The 27,647-nt window shown below is 27.0% G+C and overlaps 2 protein-coding genes across 2 annotated transcripts in view; one reads left to right on the top strand and one right to left on the bottom strand.

Annotated features, from left to right (window-relative positions):
• The window catches only part of LOC129968638 (conserved oligomeric Golgi complex subunit 1-like), a 29,253-nt gene extending 17,297 nt beyond the window's left edge, over positions 1-11,956 (top strand). The window contains exons 17-29 of the mRNA XM_056082734.1: positions 78-169; positions 776-937; positions 1,214-1,414; positions 1,978-2,049; positions 3,140-3,287; positions 3,976-4,037; positions 4,131-4,224; positions 4,335-4,412; positions 6,621-6,697; positions 6,973-7,276; positions 9,285-9,479; positions 10,908-11,050; positions 11,826-11,956. Of these exons, the coding sequence (XP_055938709.1) occupies positions 78-169; positions 776-937; positions 1,214-1,414; positions 1,978-2,049; positions 3,140-3,287; positions 3,976-4,037; positions 4,131-4,224; positions 4,335-4,412; positions 6,621-6,697; positions 6,973-7,276; positions 9,285-9,479; positions 10,908-11,048 (1,626 nt within the window). The 3' untranslated portion in view covers positions 11,049-11,050; positions 11,826-11,956. The remainder of the gene's footprint in view (positions 1-77; positions 170-775; positions 938-1,213; positions 1,415-1,977; positions 2,050-3,139; positions 3,288-3,975; positions 4,038-4,130; positions 4,225-4,334; positions 4,413-6,620; positions 6,698-6,972; positions 7,277-9,284; positions 9,480-10,907; positions 11,051-11,825) is intronic.
• Positions 11,957-12,368: 412 nt separating this feature from the next.
• LOC129968639 (cytochrome c1, heme protein, mitochondrial-like) lies at positions 12,369-27,589 on the bottom strand. The gene is made up of 7 exons (XM_056082735.1): positions 27,423-27,589; positions 19,465-19,503; positions 16,694-16,848; positions 15,827-15,953; positions 15,328-15,498; positions 13,979-14,227; positions 12,369-12,630 (listed from the first exon to the last, which is right to left on the bottom strand). The coding sequence occupies exons 1-7, from the start codon at positions 27,492-27,494 to the stop codon at positions 12,523-12,525; spliced, it is 921 nt and encodes a 306-aa protein (XP_055938710.1). The 5' UTR covers positions 27,495-27,589; the 3' UTR covers positions 12,369-12,522.
• Between the last annotated feature and the right edge of the window lie 58 nt (positions 27,590-27,647).

A 27,647-nucleotide genomic window follows, 5' to 3' on the forward strand; every position in this document is an offset into this window, starting at 1 on the left:
ATAATAAAGGGAAAATTTTTTATGCCCATAATGATGAAAACCTGTTTAATTTATTTTTTCCTTTCACAAACTTTCAGACAATTGTTAATGAGCAAGTAAAATCAGCAACTGAATTTTGTGAAAAGGACATTGAAGAAACCTTATATAAACTTGGCTTAGAAAGTAAAAAGTAAGTTTATTTATTGGAAATTATTAATTAAAATGCGTGTGTGTGTGTTAGAAATACTTTTTTTTTATTTTTTAGAATTAACATGTCTTTTGATATTCTCTTCCTTTTGAAATTTTTTTGCAACCAGGTGTATGTTTTTTTTCTTTTACGGTCCGAGTAATTCTTCAAGGTATATTTTTTAAAGACATAGAAGCCATTAAAATATCATTTTCTTCATTAATTATTTTTTTAAAAATAAATATATCCTTATATATGTTCAAATTATTATAAATTTATTATGCGCTACAATAAGGAAAATGCCAGTTTAGGTAGAAAAATCATTCATCTGATAAAAATTGAAAGGATGCTATTACATTTCAGTTTAATTTTAGAGTTATTTAAAATCTTTAGTGAAAACTTATCATACTATGTTTGTGAAATTAGGCAAAAAATATCTGAATAAAAAGTAAATTATGACATAAGAGCCTCGGGGATGTTCAGTATTTTTTTAAATTTATAGTCTATCTTTTTCATTCTTATTTAGATCAATGCTAAAAATGAAATTTTCTGTTAATATATTAATTTTTGTGAATATTATTAATTATAGATCATTGTTTTCTTTCTTAGTTCTACCTTAGAGGTAGAAAAAAATGTTTCATTATATGTATGGCTGGAATCACCAAATGATATATTAGACAATATTGCATGGCATGCTAGACATCATAGAAACTTTTGGAATAGTGGAGAATTAAGTATGAAAGCCATGGGATTTACCCCTAAAGTTCAAAGGTTTGTTGGAATTGCTTCTTCTCTTGATTAAAGTATCATGTGTTTATTATGTATCTTTATATTAATCAATAAATCTCCGTTGGCATTGACAGTCCAACATGATAATATGCTTAAAACACGGTGCCTATTACATTGTCCATTGGTGATGTAGTAGTTGGTTTATATAGTTTTTTTGTATAATATATTTACTTATATAATTTTTTTTATATATATTATGAAGTTGTTCAATTTTAGATTATAGTGTAAAATGTCTGAAATAAGATTTTACTTTTAAAGCATTTGTAAAGATTTGGATGATCGCTTACTAAGTGCACTTGAAGATATTTCACACTTTTCACGTTTGCAAAGTCAGCTGTCAGAGGATTCACCACCTAAAGATGGAACACCTTTTACACAGAAATTAGCTGAGGAACTATCTAAGGATGCAAGTGATATCTACAAGTATCTAACACAAGCTGTGGAAAAACATGTTTTTGAGTAATTATATATATTTGTTCATTTAAGTTGGTATCTAATTCTTTGGAAATTTTTATAAGTTTGGATTTTTATTAAAAAGTATTAAAATTTAAGTCTCAATTTCATCTGAATTGATTGCATATATGAAGAATAAGGCAATCATACTATCTTGTCATATGCCTTAAAATTAGATATATATGTATATGAATTTCATTAATAATATAAAAGTAATAAGATTGTATACATTTTATTTAGTTCTGCTGAGAATATCTGTCATATGATTAATTTCCTTGATTCTTATTTTTGAAATATATCTATGCATAACTCTTCTCTATGTAATCATAGGTTTATCTACTGAAGAAGTTTAAGCTTAAACTTAATCACTTTTTCGACTATGCTGTAAATAATAAATATGATTCTTTAAGTTTCAAGTATAAAATTGTTTGTTTCCTATAATATACATATATAAGTTGCATCGCTATTATTTTGACATTTGATATTAGAAATCAAGAAGTCAGAAACTGTTAAATGATAAGTAATTATTGATATAGAATAATTAATTCATTAATATTTGTGCATTTTAGTTTATCAAGCTACATGGAGACAAATCTTTTGTATCTAGAAAAAGAAAATTATAGTTATGAAAATAGTTGCAGGTAAAAACAATTTTTTAACAATTTTTTCCTTTAAAGTTGAGTGAAAAAATTAATTTCAAAAATTTCTAAAAGTGAAGTTATTATTTCTTATGCTAATTATTTTGTTTTATAATATTGATTTAGATGTTGTTGGCTTTTATAAAAATATTTTTTATAAATCTTGTTTGGAAATAAATATTTAAAAATTGGGAGGTAAAGAAAAGAAAACCAAATGAATGTTGTAATAATTAGGAACTTTACTTACTCTTTGCTTCACACACTATTCCTCATATTTTTAATTCAAACAAGCTCTTCAATATTTGAATGTAATACCATAATTTCAACAAAAATCAAAATTTGTTTCAGTATTTTTCTTTATTCATGATTTTGACATACATATATGTCAATGTATGTTTTTGACTGCAAAAACATACATGGTAATTGATTAAAATCAGAGATTTTGTCAATAATTTGGGCTTTTTTTTTTTAGGTTTATTTTTGAAAAATGTTTCATTCAATTATAATTTAAGCTAATATAGCTGACATATATATACAATAAAAATTTATTGGAGTTGTGTTGTTATTTTAAAAAAAAGCTTGCAGACATTTAATCCAATTTTCTTTTATTTAAAACTTTCTATTATTTTATATTATTAATAAAATAATGATTTTACAAACTCCAGAAGTTACAAAATATGGCCATTGTTTAAATCTTGTACTCAGGGTGACATAAATATAAGAGAAATTCCAAAAGTAAAAAGAGGGAGTTGGAGTGCGTATACAGTTTTTATGCATTTGATATAAGAAAAATTCTTCTATTTTTGTTAGTCTGACAGATTTATTGGAATTCGGGATGTTAACCAATTGAAAAATTTCAGCTTAGACAATTTTAGTAGACAGTAGTTGATTAAAGTTAACTTTTGAAAAGTGTGAGAAAAGCTTAATGTTTCTATAATTCATAAATTAAAACAGCATTTATTTTTAAATCAAGCTACATGAAAATGATTGTCACATATTATATATATATATATATATATTGCTTGTTATTAACATAGCAGATAAATTATTTTATTGCAGTTTTATATATTTATTACTTTTTTAATTTTTATAGAATAGTGTTTCTGGGTCATTTGTGCTGTGGAATAGGAAATCTCTGCCCTCATATCAACTGTACTATGTCAGCTGATACTCTAATTAAATGTATTGAAAGATATGCTAGGCAAAATGCAAAGACTGCTTTTTCTGCTACTTCTCTGAAGGTAAAATAATTTTTTTAAGTATCTAGTGAATAATTTTTTGAACTTATTTAAACTGATCTTTTTTTATTCATATTTTTTCCTTGTTTAATATTATGAAATTAAAATATATCTCCATTATCTGGTTTCATTGAATTTGCTGCAAAGTGTTTTCCCCTTTGTAATAGTAATACATTTTATAAACTATTTTTTTATTTTGTAGCTGCATCAGTTTGGGAAACACTTTGCATTTTTAATTGCTGTCTACCTTAAATGATTTTTGAGAATGCAACTTCATGAAAAATAGCCAAATAAATTTTTACTTTGTATGAATGAAATATTTTTGACACTAACTTGAGTTATTGTTAATAAATATCTCTCATTTGCCAGTTTGATACAATTGAGCATTTTTAAAGAGTAAAAAAAAATAATAATAAATGTAACCTATTCTTCCTCAAAATTTAATTTTTATTCAGAATAGAATTATGGTACTTTTGTAATTAAAATTGTTTGAGAAATTATATGCACTTGCAGTAAATGTTAAATTATTGAACAGATATGAATGCATAAAAATGAAGCATTTTAACTTTTATTTCAACTCTTTTATGCACGTTTGACTATAATTTTCAAATTAAAAAAATTATAAATTAATGTATAAAATAACATTCATTTTATTATAACTTTTTTAGAACGGTTTATTCATTTTTCATAGGAAAATGATTTGTGGAAAGATCTAAAGAAGAAACTCTTAGATATCAGTGCTTCTGCCTTTAGGTGATGAAATCATTTTGATGTAGTTTGCTTCTCAAATATCCTCCCATTCAATTTTTGGCTTGTCATTATTCTGACAATAAAATTTCTTTTTAGACTTTGGAGCAAATGTCAGATACAACATGTATTAAATATTGTCAATTCGGACTTAGTAACAGGCTCTCCTGAAGGTTTATTGAAATCCCTTTTAGTAAGGATCATTTTTATAATTTTATTAGTATTCAATTTGTCCAATTTTTAAGTTTTCATATATTCTTTAAATGTGTTATAATATTTAGATTTTTTTTATTTAATTTTCAGAGATGGGATAAAGTAGAAATACAGGAAGAATCAGAACAAGGAAATGCTGTTAATTCTGTTTTAAGGATACCTCAGCATGTAAGTATTTTGTTTTATTTCATTGTATTTCATTACTCTGTAGAGACCTAGTTATGTTAAAAAATAGCTAAAAAGAAAGAAAGAAAAATAAATACTGTATTTCACAATTTAGACAGTGCTTAAAATGTAACCATCATAAAAAAAAAGAGATTGTGGTTAACTCATTAATAGAAAGCTAGCTTAGAATCATATAAAAGCATTTATACAGTTGACTGCAAAAACTACTAATCAATGAAAAAACTATAGATTCTATTTTGTACTTTTCTTCCATAGTTTGGTTGGAACCTATAAAGTCAAAATTCTTACTTTGTTATCTCTGGAGAAAAATTTTGTTTCAGATGTGTATTATTATTTCCTGCATTACTGATATCATATAATAATTTTAAATAACAATTATTAGACTTATGCTTAGTTTTAAATATTATACATTATTAAATGAGCATTTTATTGTAACAAGCATATTCTGCTTTTTGAATATATTATTCTATATTTCATTCAATCATAACTTTATTTAAAAAGTCATTTTCTGTTATAAACAATAAATATTTTATTACCTGTAGCATTACTAGTTATCTGATTAACTCCTTAATGTCCAACCTGAATTAAAATATGGATTTCAATAAATTTCTTTTAGATTATATTTAACATCATAAAATTGTAAATCTTGTTTTAAAAATATGATTATTATTTTTTATTTGTCAAAAAATCAACAAAATGCATTTAAATAACTTTTATACACATTTAAAAAAAATTCAATGCAGTAAAATACGAAAAAAAAAATTCAATATCTTAAAATTAAATTTAAAAAAAAACAGCATTTAGACTTTAAAATCTGACTAATGGATAGCATAGGCCTACTGGAAATTGTTAAAAACTTTGGGAATACATGTATTAGGTATTTGTAATGCTACTTTCCAAAGCAGTTATTCCTGATAAGAAAGGCAGTTTTACTGATATATAGATGTCAGATCCATGACCTTCAATCTTGGTGACATGCCGACAAATTTGGCGATTTTAGGAACAAAATCGAATTTTCCAGAAACAGCAAGAATCTTTATATTAAGACATGCATTTCAATAAATTTCATCTTCTGGGAACATGGATGCCATTTATAACCCTTGAAAAAACTTCTTTCCCTATCAATGAACTATAAAAGCCCTAGAGATAGAATTGCAGTCAATTGTGTCCTGGATACATATTCAGTATTGAGTCAAGTAGAGGGTTGCTAACCGATTTCAGCTCAAGCGAGCAGTCAGTGGAGAATAGTAGGCGTTGCAGAAGCATGAGTAGTCGTACAAAGTCTCTCTCCTACCAGTCGCGAACTTTTAAAGATGGATTACAATTTTCATAATTGAACTGATTTTGTAAACAAAGTAAAAAAAAATTAACAAAAGACTGCATGTAGGTTAGCCATAGGAATGAGATGTGACTGGGCGGGGCAATTATAAATATAGGCTATGATGCAACTGCCTTAACATTAAGTACCTCAAAAATTTTGATATATAAGTTGCAATATTTATTTTCCGAGTGCATTAATTCTCTACTTTCATTTAATTTGCTAGAACCTTCCACTCAAACCAATTCAAATCAAAATCAAATACTGTTTAAATATTATAATATTATTCTAATAATATTATTAATTATTTGTCTTTTACAAGTTTTATATTATGCTATCTAAAAAGTCTAAAAAAATGTTACTTACTGATTAATTTTTTTTTCTATAACTAATGAGTATTTAGATTTATTGAAATATTGTTATATCTGTTATAATTTAATCCTGATTTTGTATATGCAAAAGGCTGAAATCAATCTTTCAAAAGGGTCGAATGTTTAAATGTTTTGTTAGTTTATGGGAATTTGCTACATAAATTAATATGTAGGGAATTAAAATCAATAAAGAAGTACATACAGAGAATTTAAAATTAAAAAAAAAATGTATGGTATATGAACTTAATTGCTTTGCTTAAAGACTGCTAGAAGATTAAATCCGGATCTATTAATGGGTTAAGTTTGATGCATTAAAAAAATCTTCTATTTACTCGGTTACATGAAGACAAATTCATTAAAAAAATTCATTTTGTAAGGATCAAAAAGATAATTAAAAATTTTTTTTTTAATTTTAAAAAAGTTTTTCATATCTATTGCTTAAGGAAATAAAGCATTTAAATTGATATTTCTTATTAATAATTAATTCATTTAAAATTTTAGGTATCTACACCAACAGCCAATGCCTTATTTGCATTTTGTTGCAAATTAAATGCTGTTGGAGGATATGCTATGAGCAGGTAAAATATTCTCATTTTGAAAAAATTTTATTATAATAACTAAGAAAATATCTTAATTTATGTTTTAAGCAAGAAATTGGAATTATTGTTCATGGAATAATGATTTATATTTATTCTATTTTCTGAATTATAAAAATTAAATTTTAGTTTTTATAAAAAACAAAAAACATATAATGTTGAAGTTTTTTTTTTTTTTTTAAATAAAAAAAGAGATTATTAAAAGGGTTTTTTTTAATGCACTTATTAATAATTTTTTCTGTTTTCAATTTTTTCAGTGAAGTGCGTTCTTCAATCAGCAAAGACTTGTTAATTGGACTATTAGACATTTACAAGAATAAAATTGATGCTAGTGCAGAAAGTTTCAACTCTAGGCTGCTACAGATCCAGTCATTACAATTATTGTTTGATGTGCAATTCCTAGTAGGTTTGCTTGTACATAAAGGTAATACATGTGATCTCATCAGTAGTTCTTCGCAATACATTATTGACAAAGCAGTTTCACATATTGATCCTTTTGATATGGATGTTTTCTCTGTGCCTCTACAACAAAATATAAAGAAAGCATTGCAAAAGTCTTTGGTGAGTGACAATGTATTTTATTTACTGTTAAAATTGTATTAAGTAATGAAATAAAATTTTATTTTCATTCATTAAATGATTCCAATAATTTGTAATTTCTGACAATACTGACATTATTACTTTAAATTAACTTTTTAAAAAATATTACATCATAAAAAAAGTCATTTCTATTAACTCATCTTTAACTTTTTATACAACATGTTACTGAATAGCATCTTAAGTTCATTAAATTTAACTCATCAAAACATTGCATCATTTTATACTATCTTTGTCATATTATTAAGATGTTTCCTCCTCAATACTGAGCAACAATATTACACTGGCCACCAAAAGTTAAGGTACAGCTTGTCTTTGAAACATATCATTAAGGGAATAAAAAAATTAACAAATATTGTTTATAAGAAGGATGTTGATTAATATTAATGAATCAAAGTAAATAATCTTACACTTTTTAAAAAAAGAAATTGGTATTTTTGTTAAAGCTAATGAAAATTATCAATATATAGCTTCCATAATTGAAGATTTGTTGTTAATGTTTTGGAGAAGTCAATTATCTGATTCATTAAGATGGTGAGCAGTTAATTGGATGGAAATAGATTTGACACAAGCTAATACTGTTAAGAGGTATAATATGTCTTATAGTATGGCCTAAAAAATTTAATCAATCTTAATTTGAAATTTTTATATCAAGGCCTATTACAATTGCCCAAGTATTACTATTCTTTTCTTTTTTCTGGAGATAATATATTAGCATTTTTAGTTTGTCTGAACTCATTTCAGATTATTTTGCTGAAATAAGGATGACAATAATGAATGACAAAACAATCACAAAGATTTCTGTACAATCAAGAATTTATTGCAAGAAAATCATTTGTGTGTCTTTCTTAATCAACAGCAAAAAAGTGCCAATTTATACCAGAAAGAGAGTGTGTTACCTAGATTGGGCAACAGTGGACCTCTGTATTCTTTATAAATAAATCCATGTAATGTAACTCAATTTGTATTTGGAAATGTGATAATGTTCACCCAAACTAGTGAAAAAAAAGACTTAGAATTACTTTCCTGGAATGTGTTGCTCCTTCAGGCATCTATTTATTTTATTCCATGCTAAGTTCCCTTTCTGTAGAGATATCAAAAAGAGACGTGATAATTATATTGTTTCCATATAATAAAACATTTTTCTTTAAGAAATTCATTTGTGGATCAAAATATGGACAACTGTTGTATTGAATAAATCGATCTTTAATTTTTGTAACAAACAAGGAAAATAAGATGTAGTCATATTTATATACCCAAAAATGTTTTTCTTTTATCTCTATCTCTCACTTTTTGTATCTTCTCAAAAGTTCCAATTGGAACCCTAAAACATCCTATGGAAAGAACAATTGAAACAATTTCATTCACCAAGGATGAAGTGGGTTATTATAGATTTCATTTCTAAAAAAGTGGATCAGAATGTTAAAAAGTTTGAGAACCTTATTGTAAAATAATAATAATAATAATTCAGTTTTAAATTATTCTTCAAGCTAAAATTAGATGATGTCCAATATGCTGTTTAATGCATGCACTCTTATTCCAATTTTCATATATTTATATCCATTTATTTGCAAATTAGGCATAAAACAGATTGTACCATAAATTTTGGGGGCCATTATAGTTTCTATATTTTACGAACGGTACATTATCCCTATTTCTTAGATAGTTTAGTATATTTTCTTGCAAAAGATTTCTAGGCATCAATATATATTAAAAATATATTTTTTTTAAATCAAGGTGTCAAAAATGTTCCTTTATGTTTCCTATTTGGGTAGAAGAAATCTTTATAAACACATTTAAATCTAATTTGTATAATTAGTAAGAAAGCTAAGCATTAATTAAAAGAAAATTCCGTAAAAAATATGTTAAGTAAAATTTATTTTCTTAGCTTTTTTAATTTACAGAAGCCCTACTATAAAATATATTATAAAATAATAAATGAGTATTAAATATTTGTTTCTTTTATTTTCAGTCTTTGTTTGGTCTGCTTGCTTCTCCAGACCAAGTAAGTTACTTGAACAGCATTAAATCACCTCTAATGAGTGGCCAGATGGACCATAACATCATGCTAACATGCAATAATGGAAGCCGATTTCCTCTACTGCCGTTGTCATCCAAATCTACAACGATGACCAGTCAATCAGAACAATTCTCTGCTCCATCAAAGGTACTTTTTTCCAATCTTAATGCCACCAAACAACTAGTTATTTTTAATTTCATTCATGCATGTAAAGACTTTTTTTCCCTTAATATCCCAATTATGTGCTTTATAGATGCTAGGTCTGTGGAAATAATATAGCCAGAATAATATTCATAGATTAGCATAAAATGTTTTACTCCTTAATACTAATCCTCTAAATTATTAATTTCCCTTAGAGGTTGTATTATGTTAACAGTAGCATGCACCATTAGTGATTTCTTATAATTGTAGTGAACTTATATTGGTAGTATAAAAACTTTTGACATATTTTTTTTATGAAAATTAAAATTTCTGAAATTTCAAAATTTGTAGGACAAAATAGAAAATATCTATGAATGATTTTTAATTGATACCTAAAGTTCACTATAGGAAATATTTGAATGAGGAAGAGGGAAGATCACTTAAATTTCAAAAAAAACATATGCATATTGCAAGTAAGTTTCCAGCAGGTATTTAAAATGTTCATTATCTAATCATTTATTAAAATGTCCTGTATTTTCATTCCATAATGTTTTGAAAGAAAAAGATATTTTATTTTGTCTGAGGACGCATGTCTGCAGTTCTTTGAAATGTAACTCAGTTTTAATTAATAAAATAATGCTTGCAAAAAAAAATTTTTTTTCTAATCTTTTTTAATGGCATATAAGAAAAGATCCAATTTGATATTTCCAATTTCATGAGTTTTTTTAAACAATTTCTGATTCTTTGCAAAAGCTTTATGCTATACCCTATCATTAGTTACATAGTTCTTTTAAAACAATATTTCATCATACAATCCTTGAATGTGCTCAACTCTGTTGAAAGTTATAAAAACTTACGAAGAATTTATCAAATACTGTCAGTGAGCATAGCAAGTGTTGAAAACATAAATATAAACAATCTTTTTCCTCATTTAAATATTATAAACTCTGCAATTATAAATTAAAGATTAATGAAAAATAATGAATTTGCTATTAAAAATGCCAACATTTTATGTAGAAACAAATTTATAATAAACAATACATCTGCACTGCATTTATTTTCTCTTTTCATTCATGTATAATGAAATATCTCACATAGAAAATGTGATGAAAATTCTGGACTTATATGATAAGTATATATGAATTAATTTTTATATAATAAGCATTATGCATTAAAGCGGAAAATGCTTAAGTCTTAGGGTTTGCCAATTTATCAATATAACATAAATGTATTGTAAAATTTATACCAGAAAGTGGCATTGTATAAAAGACCACTGATCAAATTTTTTATCCATCATAATTCAATTTTATTGTGTTCATGCATGAAATTTATACTAACTTCTTAGAGCATGATAAATAGTTTTTATTTATTTATAATGCATTGGTGTGAGTGAAATTGCTTTGTGTTATGAGTTGATGCCCTGCTTATTAACAGGAGCTGGAAGGAACGAATTTACCCTCACATAATTCTAGCCCTAACCTAACAGCTGCTGACATTCCATCTAATCCCATGAAATCAGCAGCATCCTTTTATGATCGAGTCACTGCCATGAGTAGTAGTTGGTTTGGAAATTAAAGGTAAGATTTTCATTGTTTACAGCTGATCAAATTTTTAGTTTTAAGTATCACTACTGGAAATTGAATTACATACTGTGTTCAATTTTTTTTTTTTAAATAAATTTGTGCTCAGATGTTTGATTATGAACATGATATGTTGCAAGCTCTTGAAATAAATTCATTTACAAGAATATTCTTTTGAATTTCTAACTATAAAATTCTGCACTTGTGAATGTACAATTTTTTTCCTTCTGAAATACTTCCATTTATCATTTTTGTAATTCACATAGATCTTGCTGCTTAGCAAAAAAAAGTAAACATTAACCTATACTAAACTGGAAGTGATTTTCTTTTTAATCAATTTAAATCTATACAGCAGAGAACTTTGCAATTTCTTCCGGATATTTTACAAGTATACTTTATCTCCTTTAAAAATGTGTCTAATAAGATAAAATTAAAAAATTAGGATAAATTTGGATATTGTCAAATTAATGTCTAATTTATTGTTATATTAATGTGGAAATTAACAAAACTATCCAGTTAGTGGATTCAAAATTATGAGATCCATTCCAAAATAGTTCTTGTGGTACTTTTAAATTAGACATTGTTATAAATAAATTTATGGATTGTTAATTGAGATTTAAATATTATATGTAACAGCAAAAAGAGTTTGAAAAGATTTTTTAAAACTCAGTTGCTGCATTAAACTTCAGTCTATTGTTGTTTTGCAAACAGCTGCTTTAAAAATCATGCATATAAATTTTATGATGAAACATCATTATTCCTATATTTTCAGGTCCAGTAGAAAAGGTGTATTATGGAATCTCCATTTGTTTAAAAATGCACTGTTGGGGAAAATGTAAAGAAATATATGAATTATTTTATTGATTTGTTGATATTTTTATTAATAAAAAATTTACATGCAATCAGAGTTCATGCACTAATTTTCATAACAAACTAAAAATTAGCTTGTGATTAAATTGTTAAACCAATCCAAATATATTTTGACATGAACATTGACACCATAATATTGCTAGAAAAAAATTCTAAGGAGCAAGAATATATGCAGAACTAAATATAAATATTGAACAATGCATTTATTGGGCCTATTTACAATATAGGGTTGTTGAGTTATAGATAATTTAATACTAAAAAAATATACTCTGGGGCTTTCACAATAAACCTTTCATAATTTAACCATTCTCAATCTAATTTTAACATATAGATATACACTATAGCTGTTAACAATTGCTTATACTTTTTACAGGGTGTAACACATTTAGATCAATGAAGAAACTAAGAGCAAGGAGATTATGAACAATGAGCATAATTCAATTAATTATGTGGAGAATCAGTTCCTTTTATTAAAAGCAGATTGTGATATCTACAGATATTTCTAATCCCCTTCAACTAGTTGAGAAAAATTGATCCATAAATAATTTATGCACAAAGTGTATTTATTTTTCATTTATTTAGTGACATTTTATTACTCTTTATTTCTGTTGATTCTTGAAAACTATTTTACGTGTTTTTAGAGGAGCCCACTTCAATCTTTTATAGTAATAGGAGACTCCAGTAAGCAGTGAAAGAACTACCATCACCTGAAATGTTGAAAAAAATTCAGTAAAATATTTCACACTTCTTTGTAAATTTTGTTAACAAATATGTTGTATTATACTTAAACTGCAAAGCAGAAAAGCATGCTTAAATCATAGTCAAAAAATAAAAAAATTAATCAATATTCCTTTATTAATACACTTTTATGCTAGACATTAAAAATTGTTACTGCTGGAATAGCTTAAAAGAATTTAAGACCATAGAAAGTTAATAATGCATATTTTTCTTAGTTTATAGAAAAAAAATTATGAACAATTGAGATAAAAGTATTAAATTAGAAATAAACAAAATTAAAGGATTCAACATTTTTTTTTTTTTTTTCCCAACTTAGAATATATTACAATCTATGAAAATTCTCCTGCATGGCTCAGACTATGATTGGGAGCAAAATTTTTTTAACCATCATGATTGAATAATATTTTTAAAAAGTATGTTCAAGAAGGTCATATATTTTAATAATGTAGTTAACATCTAAATTTAAATTTAGTTTTTTTCCAGAGGAATATTAAAAGGAAGTAAATAATTAAGAAAACAAGTGTATAAAAATTTTACAATTAATGTCTTTCTAATAATAATTTAAGAAAATAAATATTTTGTATATTATTTTTTATACAAGTTTACTGATTATGACATAAAGAAAAGTAAAGGTATAAGTCTATAAAATTTGATATATCAATAATTCCCTTAACCTGATATCCAGATAATTAAATTATATTCTACTCACTTTGCATTGAGAAGTTTTGTTAATCCAGTTTGCAAATTAAGCAATATTCAGAGATACAGCATTTTAACATATAACACTAAAATTATTGCTACACTGAATAATTAATATATATAAAACTTTCATCGTCATAAATAATTGTGATAATTTTTTTTCATCATGGTTAAATGGATATTTTTTACTTAAAAATTAATTTATGGTTGATATAAAAATTATTAGACATCCTAAACAAAGGGAATATAATATTTCGAGTTTGGAATAATATGTTCCCAAAACATCTCTCGCAAAATACATTTTTAAATAAAAGCCTTTGGATTTCAGTGTATTTTGTAGTAAGCAAAATGATTGGCAGAAATTCATAGAAAATATTAGTTCATAGATAACCTGCTACTATTATCTACTTACTACTATCATATTACACACAGATAGTACATAGATAATGCAAAATATATAATTTTCATATGCTAACATGGACAACACTCTACATAATTTGGATCATGTCAATGATTAAGGATAGAATGTTTAAGTGTACAAACAGCTCCTGTGCTCTTTACTATATTAGATAAGACATATTAAAATATTTACCAGCAAATATCTTATTTGTAACATACCTTGATGAACATCCTTTTTCTAGTATCGTGTTCTGGCTCAGCTGCCCACTTGAGGAATGTGCACACATCCTTTGCCAGCTGGCTGAGGGTTGCAGGTGTCCCATCAGAATATTCTATTATTTCATTGTACAATGCTTGGGCCATGCCAATGGCACCTCCTGGGAAGTATGGATTATAATACTGACCCTCTGCAAGTTCCACTCCAGCAGGTGGATCACAATATCCAGTCAGCAGAGAAAAGACATAATCCTTAAAAAAATAATAATTATTATTATTATTAATCACTTTTATCACAAATGGTTAAAGGAGCTATCCTTTAAAACTCTTAAGGGGGGGAAAAATCATAGAATCATTTCATAAAGGAGCCCCCTGCAATTTTTTCATCTTAAAGCAAATTTCAAATTATTTGTATTTAATTGTTTTATTTACTTCAGTTAACTAACAAATTAAACAAAATAAGGGATGGGCAGGGATATTCTCAGATTATTTCAATTTAGAAATATTATTCCATCCTTCTATGTTGATTAAATCAGTTTTCATTACATTTTTTAAGACTTTATTCAAGTCAGTTTTGATAGATAATAAGTAGTTTAGCTTCATCTTTCGTGATCCTTCTATTAAATAAATTAATTTATGTATATAATTGCCTTTGAAATTATTTTAAATGCCTTTATTCCAACTTACAATACAAGTAAGCTGTTTTTCTAAATTTTATTCTTATTTGAATTTGGTTGAATAAATAAAAGAGTATATGGAAGTGTTGACAAATGAAAACAATAAATATAGACAGAAAAATAAATGCATTAATACAATTTTAACAATTGTGAAGCTACATTATGATTTTTAAATGTAAAAAAAAAAAAAAAAAAAAAAAAAAATTACCAAATAGAAATAGAACATTTGTACATTTTAAGTATTATATTATTATTCATTTAATATTTGGTCACCAATGTCTTTAGCACTAAATTAAATTTTTTTCACAATCTATAATATTGTAAAAATAATTGTAATCATCAGTATAACATTTCCTTCGTTACAAATTGCTTTCTAAGAAGAGTTAAATCACAAAATTAGACAAATGTTTTATTTAAGATATATTTTACATTACTTTTTTCAAAAATAAAATTTTAATACAAAGGCCAACTAACTAAGAAATTTAGTTTAATTTTTTTTAAAAAATTATACCTACATTTAGAAATACATTTAAGAACTTTATTACAATTTTATTTCTGACCATAAGATTCATTACAAGGAATAATGAAATTTGGGAAGTAATTGAAATGTGAACTTTAAAATTGAGTTATAATATTGTGTATTTTAAAACATTTAAAAATATAATGTTCACTCACTTCTCCACCATGTCTGGCACTAGTAATAAGACTAAGATCTGGTGGATATGCACCATTGTTTGCAGCACGAGCTTGTTCTTCATTTTCATAAGGACTGGGGAAAGAATCAAACAGCTTGCCAGGTCTCTTGAACATCTGACCTTCATCATCAGGTCCATCAAGTACCATTATCTATAAAATATGTGCATTAATAAAATATTTTAACATAATCAGACATATGCTTATATTATAATTTTTAGGCAGAAAATTATGAAATTGAGATTTAAAATTCAACGTAAGATTTCTTTAATTTCAACAGACATTCTGAAATATAGTAAACTAAACGCAAAATTTAAAGATGTACTGTTCCAAATATTAAATTAACCAGAAGAAAAACATTCACTTTTATCAGAATTATCTTTTCAGTGGTTTGTAATGAAAGACAAAATTGGCATTATTAGAAATAAAGTAAAATTTTCATTTAAAAATAAGGTATTTTGATGAACAGAACACTTTTTACTTCTTCAGCTTCTGCTTTTGCTTCCTCCTCGGTGTGAGATACATTTATTAATTCACGATAACGTACATATCGCATACTATGACATGCTGCACAAACTTGCTTGTATACTTCATAACCTCGCCGTATACTGGAAATTAAAAAAAAAAATGTTAAGCAAAGGAATTTTTTTTTTAAATGTATTTCAAAAATGTTATTAATCTTTAGATTGAAAGCAAAAAATAAAACATAGGAAAATTTCTACTCTGAGAATATTGAGAAAGAGTGAGGAAAATGCTTTCCCCTCTTTTGAAATAATTGCAAATTCTGCAACTAATAGAAATACTATTTTTGTCTCTTCATATTAGCAATCAAATTATCTATCATAACTGGAATAAAATGATCAGATAAATACAAATTAGTTTAAATAAGGATAGTGAGATCTTAATTATTTACTGGTATAGTTTATAAGTGATGAAAATTCTGCTGGTATATCATTTGTATCATTCACATTGCAAAAGAGGATAAAAGGAAAAAAAGAACTATTGCGGAATTGAAACTTTCTACTTATAAATAAAGCGTAAAAATATTGTTCAAATAATATTAATTGGTAATTTCATCACTACAAAAACTTTTGTTGCAAATATTAAATGTTCTAAGTATTTTAATTAATCGAAAATCTTTTTTTCCCAATTAAAATAAACAGTTAATTCAAATTGATACGATTCATTCAATATTATCATATTTTAAGTTATATACAAAAAATGAATTCAAATTGATACAATCCATTCAATATTATCATATTTTAAGTTACATACAAAAAGTGAATTCAAATTGATACAATCCATTCAATACTATCATATTTTAAGTGAATATTTACAAAAAGTATACCTTGCATGATCAAATGAACTTATTAGTCCATTATGACTCCAAGGATGCTTTGGAGGGTGAACAACAAGTTCTCCTGCAGATATAGTCACCGTCTCATGGATTGCTAAAGCTAAGCCTGCAGCCCCAGTTAAAGCTAAACCTGTATATGCCAATACCTAAAGAATACCATAAATAAAATATAACATGAATAAATCAACAATCATAGAGAATCAACTAAGTATACTTTCTTTCAAAAATACCTTGAAAAATATGATTGTCTAAATAGAAGTAAAGATTCTCAAACAATTTTTTGTCAAATCGTATCGATTAAATAAGTTCTGCCGGGGGGGGGGGGGGGGTCTCTTCTAATTTTATTGTATACTATATTTGTATACTAGCTGGTACCCAATACTTAGCTGCCACAGAAGAAATAATTCTAGATATATCATTTGCAATTTGAATAGGTATATTGTTTAATTAGGGATGATAGAATATTTATTTTTTATCAACAATGAATACATTCATTGAAATTTAATGTTATAAAAAAAAGAGAAGTATATATAATTTTATTATTCTTTACTTTAGGGTAGACAATATTTTTTTGTTGTTATTTCAGCAAAAAGGAATAAATTTTCTGGCTGTCCAACTTTTGACCATCCAACATACAACTGACCATGGGAAAAACATGAATTTTCTAAGTTCAATCCACACACTTGAAATGATTGATTTGCGCTTTATTGATGGTCATGAAGAATGCAAGTCAAATGGGAAATTGCTGTCGTTTTAAATCAAAAAGTATGTTGGTGGAAATAATGGGAATGCATGAAATGAACACATCTCTCCTATTCGACTTTCCATTTAGAATATTTGCCCTGATTCTTGCCACATGTTGGTCTTCTGATTCTGAAGCATGTGATCAGGTAGTATATAAACATTGTCTTTCGATTCTTGCTGCATGTTGATCTTGAGAATCTGAAGTATGTGAATTTACAATTCGTAAATGATCTGCTTCATTGCTCACTTGTCATTCCTCATTTGTTTGAGAAACTCGAATTTGCTTATTTCTGCATGTTGCAGTGGTAGATCAAACATTTGGAAGGCATATTTTTTGATGAAGCAATCAACATGATATACACTTGTATAACTGAAATATCATTTGTTGATTCACTGAATAAATAGAAAAATTACTGTTCGCACTAGAAAATTTCCCATTATAAATAACTGACCTTGATTGGCATCGATAATAATAATTCCATTTTGTTTGATATAAGTGGAATTAACTCCAAATGACATGTGCCATTTAGTTTTTGTCTTTTGCCAATTTAAAAATAAAGTTGAATAATAGAAATATATGTAATGATTTGTTTGTAAATTTTATTGCAATCAAAATAAATGATAATACTTGTACTATGCCTATAACCTTCATGCAAGTGCAAACAATAAGTTGGCTAAGTTTTATTGCAATTAGTTGAATAGTATGGCAATGTATAAAATATCAACAAACAAAAATTCATTTTTATATATTTGATTATTATTGTTGATTATTATTGATACAATAACTGGACTATGCATTTCGTGCAAATGCAAGCAACAAATTGGCAAAGTTTTATCGCAACTGGATGAACAGTAAAGCAGCAAATAAAACATAAGCAAACAAAAATTCATTTTTATATATTAGATTTCTATCATATGAAGATTGATTAAAGTGAAAGAATCCCATAATCATTAGCTTTATTCAGTAATTGCAACAGACACAGTGAAATTTATATGAAGATGAAATTTTAAAATCTATTCAGAACAATTGGAATAACATTACACAGTGGTTTCAAAAATGCTATACGAGCCTATTCAAAAATGCCTTTTTCCACGAGTAAAGTAATTTATATCTGCAAAATAATAGAACTCAAAAGTCTGCAATTTTCTTAACACTTTTATTTTAATTTAATAAGAGATATGGTTAAAATCTAAATCTAGTAGTCCTAAAATATATATTATAATGAACTGAACAGCATGCTCCCTTGTAAAAAACAAACAATAAGTACAAATTATTATTATTTTAAATATTAATTGCAAAAAATAATATCAATTATTAATTACTAAAAAAACATCAAAGTTATTTCTTAATCAGTTATGATTTATTAGATTATCAGATTTTTTTAAATTTTGACTTTGTTTTATTTTATCCTGGGAGGCATAATTTGTACAAAAAAACAAAAACAAAAAATCATAAAAGATGTGTCAGTCTACATTGCGCCACAACAGCAGAAGAAACTGACAATGAGATTTTAATAGGGATTTCATTAACACGTGAAGACTTAGGAATGAGAATCTTATGCATCTTTAAAAAATGCTGTAAGCATTAGGAATTTTAATAACTTCACTTGGAGCAGGAGAGAAAGCTAAAAGCTAAATCTAGTATATGCACTAAAAATTAAATAAAAAGTGGGAACTGGATCAGGAATTAAGAGGGCATTTTAAAATGAAGTTACTATGGGTTAAACTGAGATAAAAATTAGGAAATTAATTAGGATTTAAACAATATTCAGAGCTGTCATTACACATATATAAAAGATACTCTATTTCCAAATTAAAATAATGAAATTCTGGCTTCTGGGGATTAATACCAAAGTGTTATCTCTATTTTTCAATTAAACTTTTTTAATTTATAAAAAAAAGTATAATTTAGAGGCTCTGATATACAACCTCTTATCTGGAATGTCAATTGTATTGTGGAAGTAAGTAAAATAAATATATACAGATTACAAAAGTACACGAAAATTTATTATTCTTACCTTTTTTGTATTGCTTGTAAACTTAGGGAAGCTTGAGAACTGAAATTAATAAGAAAAAGTAAAATTAATCTAACAAATAAAAAATCTTGTTATTAAAAATAATCATAATATTAAGCCCCATTATTGTGGAGAAACAAGCATAGCATTAAATTCACAGAACCTAATTTTAAGCCACTAAACATATAAATTAGTAAAAATATAATTTCAACCCTTCTTTGCATGGTTTTGTGTGTGTGATGGATCAAGATGATATAATTCATGCTCTAGATAAAACAAAAAATGTTTTTAAAAACTCCTAGTATAAATATATAATATAATTAAAAAACAATATAATAAAAATATTCATCAGCATACAAATTTGCATGTTAAGCTCAATACAAAATCTTCAATGTCCCTCTCTTCTAAATTTCTCCACTCATTATCGCTTTTATTAGCAAAAAAAAAAAAAAAAAAAAAAATCTCAGATTAGTTAAAAAAAAATATTCAAAAAAGAATATGTTTCTTCTAACCACAACAAACAGCGGAATGGCAAGTTCAAAGCCGCTATAATGATTGTGACATTTGATTTTTTTTTTAAAACAGCTATGTTCCTTATTATGCAATAGTCGTGAAAAAAAAAAAAAAAAAATGTCAGCAACAACCAATTCGCAGTACATCTGTTTGAGCACAATTTTTTGTTCACTAAATATTATGATGGAAATTTCCATCATCATGCAAAAAAGGGTTAAAAGTTTTAACATTATTTTTAGGATTTTTAAAATTAAGCTTTCAAATTGTACAGTTTAATTAAAAATACTAGCTTTTTTTTTAATATAAAAATTGATTTTAAAAGAACAATGAAATTTTTTTAAAAATTTCCAAGAATGAAAAATAAATAAGAAATGTACAATACATGTTTATAAGCTAGTAAATTTATAACAGCACCGGAAAATTTTCAATTACATATTTTATGTAACTTGGTGTTCATTTCTTCAGCAAAATATTTTTAAGCAACAGATTTTTATAGATATATAATTTACATCATTTTAGAAGCCTTATGCCAAACAGTTCATTTTATTATAATTTTTTTTTTTCTGTCAGCTCCCCTACAATATTAAAAATAAATAATTACACTCTGCTATTTTTAATTTTTTAACAAACTTAATTTCTAACCTAAAACTACAACATTATAAAACCTAGAATTTTTCTTCATGTAAATAATATGTTTTAACTATCAATCTTTAACAGATCCTTTTCAAAATTAAGAAAACATATTACTTGCTTTCCTGAAATCTGCTTTGTCAATAATGATTTGAGTTAAAGGCAGAAATTTATAATGTCATTGTTTTGGACATTTTTTTTTCTTTTTGTATTTATATGGGTAATAATTTACATTGTGAAACATATATATATATGCAACATTAGTTGCGAGTTTTAATTAAGTCAGTTAATATTTTTGTAATATGATGATGTGATTCACGGTGCAAGTAATAATCGCTCAGAATTCTTGTGCATCTTTATATTCTTGCTGTACAATATGCTTAAAATATTTTTTTTTTAATGATTCAATACAGAAAAATATTCATATGGTAAAAAAAATTAATGGTATCATTAAGAAAATAATTTTTCGAATTTTTATATGACAAAATTATATATTATATATATATATATAAATAATATTTTCTATAATACATTATACTATAATTTTTTCAGAAGCTACCACAGAAAACTCCCAAATTGAGCTTAATTTTTAATTACAAAACTTAACTTACTTAATTTTAATCAAAAAATTTCTACCTTCCAAAGAACATATATATATGCAGGGTGTATATATGTATATATACAGGGTGTTGCTGAATTCGACCAGCAAATTTAGAAGGTAGATAGTAGGCATCAAGAGGATAAATAATCACCATACAACATAGGGTCGCAAACGACGTTTAGTAGGCGAAAATTGCAAAAATATAGGGAGTCAGAGGACTGTTTGAAACTATAAAAAATTAATTAACAAATAAAAAAATAGTATTTCAACTATGAATTTTTATTAAGTGAAAGCACATTCTTAAAAATTCTTTTTCATGTTGGTAACATGCAGATTTGAGGATTTAAGGGATCATAAATTATTGAAAACAAAAAATTAGTTTGGAACTCTTATTTGCAAAAATATTAAAACTGGAAGAAAAATAAAAGCTTGAAAATGTAAGGAATTTTATATTCTATAATTTGATATAAGCTATATTTGATAAAAACAGGGGAGTTTTAAAGATATTCAATAGAAACTAAAACGGGAGCCAGAAAACATTGCTGCAACACCAGTATTGATGTTCGCAGTGATCGCTGCAACACCAGTATTGTCAAAATCAAAAGATAAATTCAGAGCAATGATAATGGGCATTAAGTAGATGAAAAAGTACCAGAAAACATAGGGTCACAGATAAAGTTTAATTAATGAAAATCGCAAAAATAGACGTCGAAAAGACAATGTCTAGTGAAGAGAATGCCCTATGAATGCGAGGATTAGGAACAAGATAATCAAGAAAAAGAAGCCTTCTCGTATGTAAATTTTTCATGCGTTTGAGAAAAATAAAAACAGCTAGCAAGTATTCATTAATGAGCATTGCAAAATTGATGGTCGTTAAGCTTCATTCGCAAACAACAAGTCAGATTTCACAAATGCAACTAAAATGTGCTGGTGTAACATCATGCATTAACCACATGTTCTGGCGTACAATTGTCGGCATTTCCTGCAGTAAATCTGGAGGAACGTGCTGGAAGAAAACCAGGTACTTTGTGTTGTACACTCGACAAGATATTGATGTAAAGATTTTTGAATGACTAAATATTGGCATTGTGCATGCTGAAGACCTTCTCTTGTAAAGCAGGCTTCATCTGATAATGAAACTCTAAGAGAAAAATGTGCATCTTCCTGTGTGGCATCAAGCATCTAGCATGCAAACTCCATCCCAATTTGCGATTTTCATTGAAAAACATTGCCTGTAAATGCCCTATGTTTTCTGGTAATCTTTCATCTACTTAATGCCTATTATCCTTGCTCTGAATTTTTCTTTTGAATTTGACAACAATCTCTGTAAACATCGATACTGATGTTGCAGCAATGTTTTCTGGTTCCTATTTTAGTTTTTGTTGAATATCTGTAAAACTCCCCAGTTTTCACACAACACACTTATATCAAATTATAAAATATAATCTTTCTTACATTTTCAAGTTTTAATTTTTCTTCCAATTTTAATATTTTTGCAAACGTGGGTTCTAAACTACATTTTCGTTTTCAATAATTACGACCCCCTAAATCCTCAAATCTACATTACCAACATGAAAAAAAAAAAAAAAAACTTTTAAGAATGCGCTTTCACTTTCAAATTCATAATTGAAACACCATTTTTTATTTTTTTATTAATTTTTTACAGTTTCCAACAGTCCTCCGACTCCCTATATTTTTGTGATTTTCACCTACTAAACGTTGTTTGGGACCTCATGTTGTATGGCGATTCTTTATCTTCTTGATGCCTACTATCACCCCTCTGAATTTGTTGGTCGAATTCGGCAACACCTTATATATATATATATACACACACATCAAGTTCTGCATTCAATACCAATTCTGCACACATATTCATCTTTATTACAAGCAATAATTAAAATTCATATATATTAATAACAGCATTACAAGTCATATGCAGCATGACAGATACAAATTCAAGTAGGACTTGCTATCTGACTACATATTTCATGATTTTCAATTGTCAAAAACTCGTAAAAAGTCTGTCACTTTGAATAGCTACCATATGTCATAACAAATGGGTTTTAGAGTTGCAATAAAGAATCATCACAATTATATTTTTTTGAGAAATCATCCCAAAATAATCAAGCTTTGGTGACCTACATTAATCTTAAGTTCAGTCAATTGAAAATTTGAATTCCATCAAACCTATCTTGTACACTTTGTACGGTGCATTAAAATTATCGACCACCAATCATTAAAATCTGTAAACAATTTTTTGCAATTACTGTATATATAGGGGAGAGTGGCTCACCTTGGGACACAGTACATCTCGGGACAGCTTTATTTTTTGCCCTAGATTTTAAATTAATGTTTAGCTTTTATAGATGCAGATAGACGGCAGCACAGTCAAATCTTCAGATGTGTTTTGATTCCATTGATACAGCAGGTAAAAATTTATTAAGATTTTTATTTTGAGAACATGTCTAGTAACTTTCATGTAAAACTTTGATAAGTAGTTAGGTGGATTTTTAATGAAAATATTTTGAAATAAAAGGTACTATAATGAAATTTAAAGCTTTCTCTATAAAACTCATGTGTAATTATTGTTCTGATGCTAAACCTAACAGCATGTCATTCTAAAATTTCATTGTGTGTGAATGGTCCACCTTGGGACACATGATGTAACTACCTAACTTTTATTTCAAATATTTTTACAAAAATATATTATGTTTAAAATATTTTTTATTTAATCTACATAATCTGTGTTTATTAATAGTTATTATTTCTACTTTTAGGAACTCATTAGGCTTAACAATGGCAAGGATTAGAAATAAAGAATACCAGAAAAACGAAACAGTTCGTGGTAACAATATTCAGAAAGCTGCTGCAAAAGTTTTATCAAGAGAAATGTCTTTTAGGGAAGCTGCTGCAGTCTACAATGTTAGTAAGACAACTCTGAATCGCCATGTTAGTACTTTTAAAAAAAGTGAACAGCCAAATTCTAACTTCAAGTACGTATCAAAGATTCAAGGTCAAAAAATATTCATCAACGATGAGGAAAAAAAACTAGTAGATTACATTTTACAAGCTTCGAAATATCACTATGGACTAACAATTAATGATGCACGTACCCTTGCATATGAATATGCTTCAGCAAATAAAAAGAATATTCCTCCAAGCTGGGAGCATGAAAAAAAAGCTGGAAAGGACTGGTACATTGGATTTAAAAGAAGACATAGTGCTATGTTTTCTCTTCGAAAACCAGAAGCAACTAGTTTTTCTCGTGCCACCAGCTTTACAAAAGAGAATCTAAATAAGTTTTATGATAACTTAGAAGCAATTCTTCATCGTCAGAACTTTAGACCTAGTGAGATTTATAATCTTGATGAATCGGGAATTACAACTGTACATGTTCCACCTAAAGTTATTGCTGGAAAAGGCATAAAACAAGTTGGTCAAATGACATCCGGAGAACGTGGGAAACTTGTTACTATTATTTCTGCTGTAAATGCAATTGGCAACTCAGTTCCCCCACTTTTGGTTTTCCCCAGAAAGTTTTTCAAGGATCATATGTTGAAAGGAGCACCACCTGGATCTATTGGGGCTGCAAATCCAAGTAGTTGGACTTCACCACAAATATTTATGCTTTATCTCAAACACTTTCTGAAGCATGTTAAAACATCCAAAGATAACAGTATTATTTTAATCTTAGAAAATCATAACACACATATAACTATTGAAGCTATCGACTTCTGCAAAGAAAATGGAATTATTATGCTCACTTTACCCCCTCGCACGAGTTTTAAACTTCAACCTTTGGACCGCTCAGTGTTTAGCTCTTTTAAAGTGCATTATAATAGAGCTTGTAGTCAATGGATGGTTAATCATGCTGGGAGGCCTATATCAATTTATGATGTTGCAGAATGTGTAAGCAATGCATACCCCCTTTCTTATACACCAAAAAACATTGTTTCTGGTTTTCAAGTAACTGGGATTTATCCTTTCAACCGAGAGGTTTTTGATGACAGCGAATTTTTATCAGCTTTTGTCACTGATAGGCCAATTCCATCAACAAGTTTATCCCTTCAAAGTAATGATGAGTCCCCAATTGCAGAATTGTCCGTGCCTAAAACACCTGAATGTGTGCGACCATTTCCAAAGGCAGCAGCTCGAAAGGCAAGTAACCGAGGAAGAAAAAGAGGAAGATCAGCTATATATACAGACTCTCCTAAAAAAAAAAGCAATTGAAGATGCTATCACTAATAATGAAAAGAACACTCAAGTAAAAGAGAAAGAATGTATGAATATGAAAGCGAAAAAAAGGATTAAAAAACAGTTTCAGTTGATCATTAGTAGCAGTAGTGAAGATGAAGATTTAATACTCTCAGAATTGGTAGGAAGTAATACAACTGGAAGAAAACCAGTGATTAGTGATTTATGTAATGATGACAGTGATGATGATGTGTACAGTTTAGATGAAACTAAGGATGAAAAAAAATTAAATGTTGGTGATTTTGTTGTAGCCAAATTTGCTGGTAAAAGGTCTGTTGTTGCTTTCATAGGTCACGTGGAAAGAATTGATGGCGATGAATATGAGTTATCTTTTTAGAGACGACTAAATCAATCATTGACATTTATTTATCCTGAAAAAGAGGACAAATCTTATGTAAACTCAAATGACATTTTATTAAAACTTAAAGAACCAAAGCAAAGTACCGAACGTTCTTTGGGTTTGGTATTTGATTTCCAACAATTAATTACAATTAAATATAAAATTTGTTAATTTTTTTGTGTGTTCAACTAATAAAAAGCTTTCTTAACAAAATTAGGAAATATTAATTTCTAATTAGTTATATTTATCACTTTATATACTTTTCTTTTCTCGAATAAACAATTTCAAGTGTAATGTAATTCAATTATTGATCTTTTCATATCTGTTTTTCAGCTGTCCCAAGGTGAGCCACCAGGTAGTACACCTTGGGAAAAAATACAAGTTTACTAAATATTTTTTTTAAAATTTTCTATAATGGATGAAAGATTAAAAGCTGTTAAATAATGTAGGCAAAGGTTAAACAAATACAAGGTAAAAATTTGAAAATAATTCATCAATATAAAAAATTTTGAGAAAAAAAGCGTCCCAAGGTGAGCCACTCTCCCCTATATATATAATACTGTATTATTTTGCAATAAAATTCCACTTTTAACTATCCATATAAACTGACACTACACTCTTCAGAATTCCGCATTACACTAATACGAGGGCATTTGACCATGGTTTATACAAGATATTGTTTTTGTAAACTATAATTTAAACCTGTAATCTTTTGACCTAGAAATTAAGACTAGCACTTGACCTTGCTTCTTGAAAGTCTAAAAGCAGGAATAAAACTTCTGGGAAAGTTTCATTTAAAAATGAAAACATTTGTACCTTACATATCCAGTATATGCTTAGTGCACAAAAACAATCCTGGCTGTTTTCAAACACAAAGAAAACTTTTATAATTGATTTTTTTACCGATTGAATAAAATTAAAAAAAAATAACCATTAAATGTTCAACTATAAAAACCAAATTCACACTTCAATTACTCAAAGATATTTTCTTGCAATTTATATCTATGTTTCAAAATTATAATAGTTAAATTATCCTAAGCTTCCAAATTTCTTATCATATTATATGTTTTAGAGCTCAATAAACAAACATTTCATGCAAGGTCAAAATAATACAATTGTTTTGTAAACCACATAAGAATATTACCTAAATAAATAAAAGGTAGAATTTAAATAATTCATTGTTTACATTAGAACTTGTTCGTTTCTTAAAGGGAAACCGATGGTATTGATCGGATTTTCAATTTCCAAAAGACTTGTTTTATTATGCGTATTTTAAATCGGTTATGGAATTGTTTATGTAAGTACAGAACAATTTTTTTTTTTTTTTTTTTTTAGCTTCAGATAAATAACGTACTAAGTATCTTAAAATAAACCTCTTTTTACCATGCCAAATGATTACATAACAACCTTGCGAAAAATGCCCCTATAATAACATTAAAAAACGTACATAAATTCTGCATAAGAAATAAACTATAAAGAATTTTTATACAATAATTAAATATCAGATCAAATCAGTTCAAAGGAAAATACAAATTGTGCCGACGACAAGGTCAAACACTCGTTAAAGGTATTAAAGGTTCAAGTAAGTTTCAATCGAACACTATAAAAAGCAAAACAACTTACCTTGCGAGAAGGATAGGAATTATGCAGACGAATAAAGTCATTTCGTAGTAATTTGCCTACTACTGCAGCCATGATTCCACACCGCACACGAGTTTTATAAATATTTCGTTTCGGATCTACAGCAATAGAATAGGCCACAGAGCAGACAGGATAGATGAATGTACTGTTGACGATAGCGCGAATCCGCTATATCTTGACCAATCAAAGGGAACATGTAATAAGCAA

Source organism: Argiope bruennichi, chromosome 5 (assembly GCF_947563725.1).
Source record: "Argiope bruennichi chromosome 5, qqArgBrue1.1, whole genome shotgun sequence".
NCBI classification, from domain to species: Eukaryota; Metazoa; Arthropoda; class Arachnida; order Araneae; family Araneidae; genus Argiope; species Argiope bruennichi.

Bases quoted from the DNA above. Each gene is read 5' to 3' on its own strand.
- LOC129968639 (XM_056082735.1), bottom strand. From the start codon at position 27,494: ATGGCTGCAGTAGTAGGCAAATTACTACGAAATGACTTTATTCGTCTG. The intron at 15,954-16,693 runs GTATACTTTTTG...TTTAATTTCCAG, and splicing joins AGTTCATTTGATCATGCAAG to TATACGGCGAGGTTATGAAG. The intron at 12,631-13,978 runs GTATGTTACAAA...TCAACATTTCAG, and splicing joins GAAAAAGGATGTTCATCAAG to GTGATGGTAGTTCTTTCACT.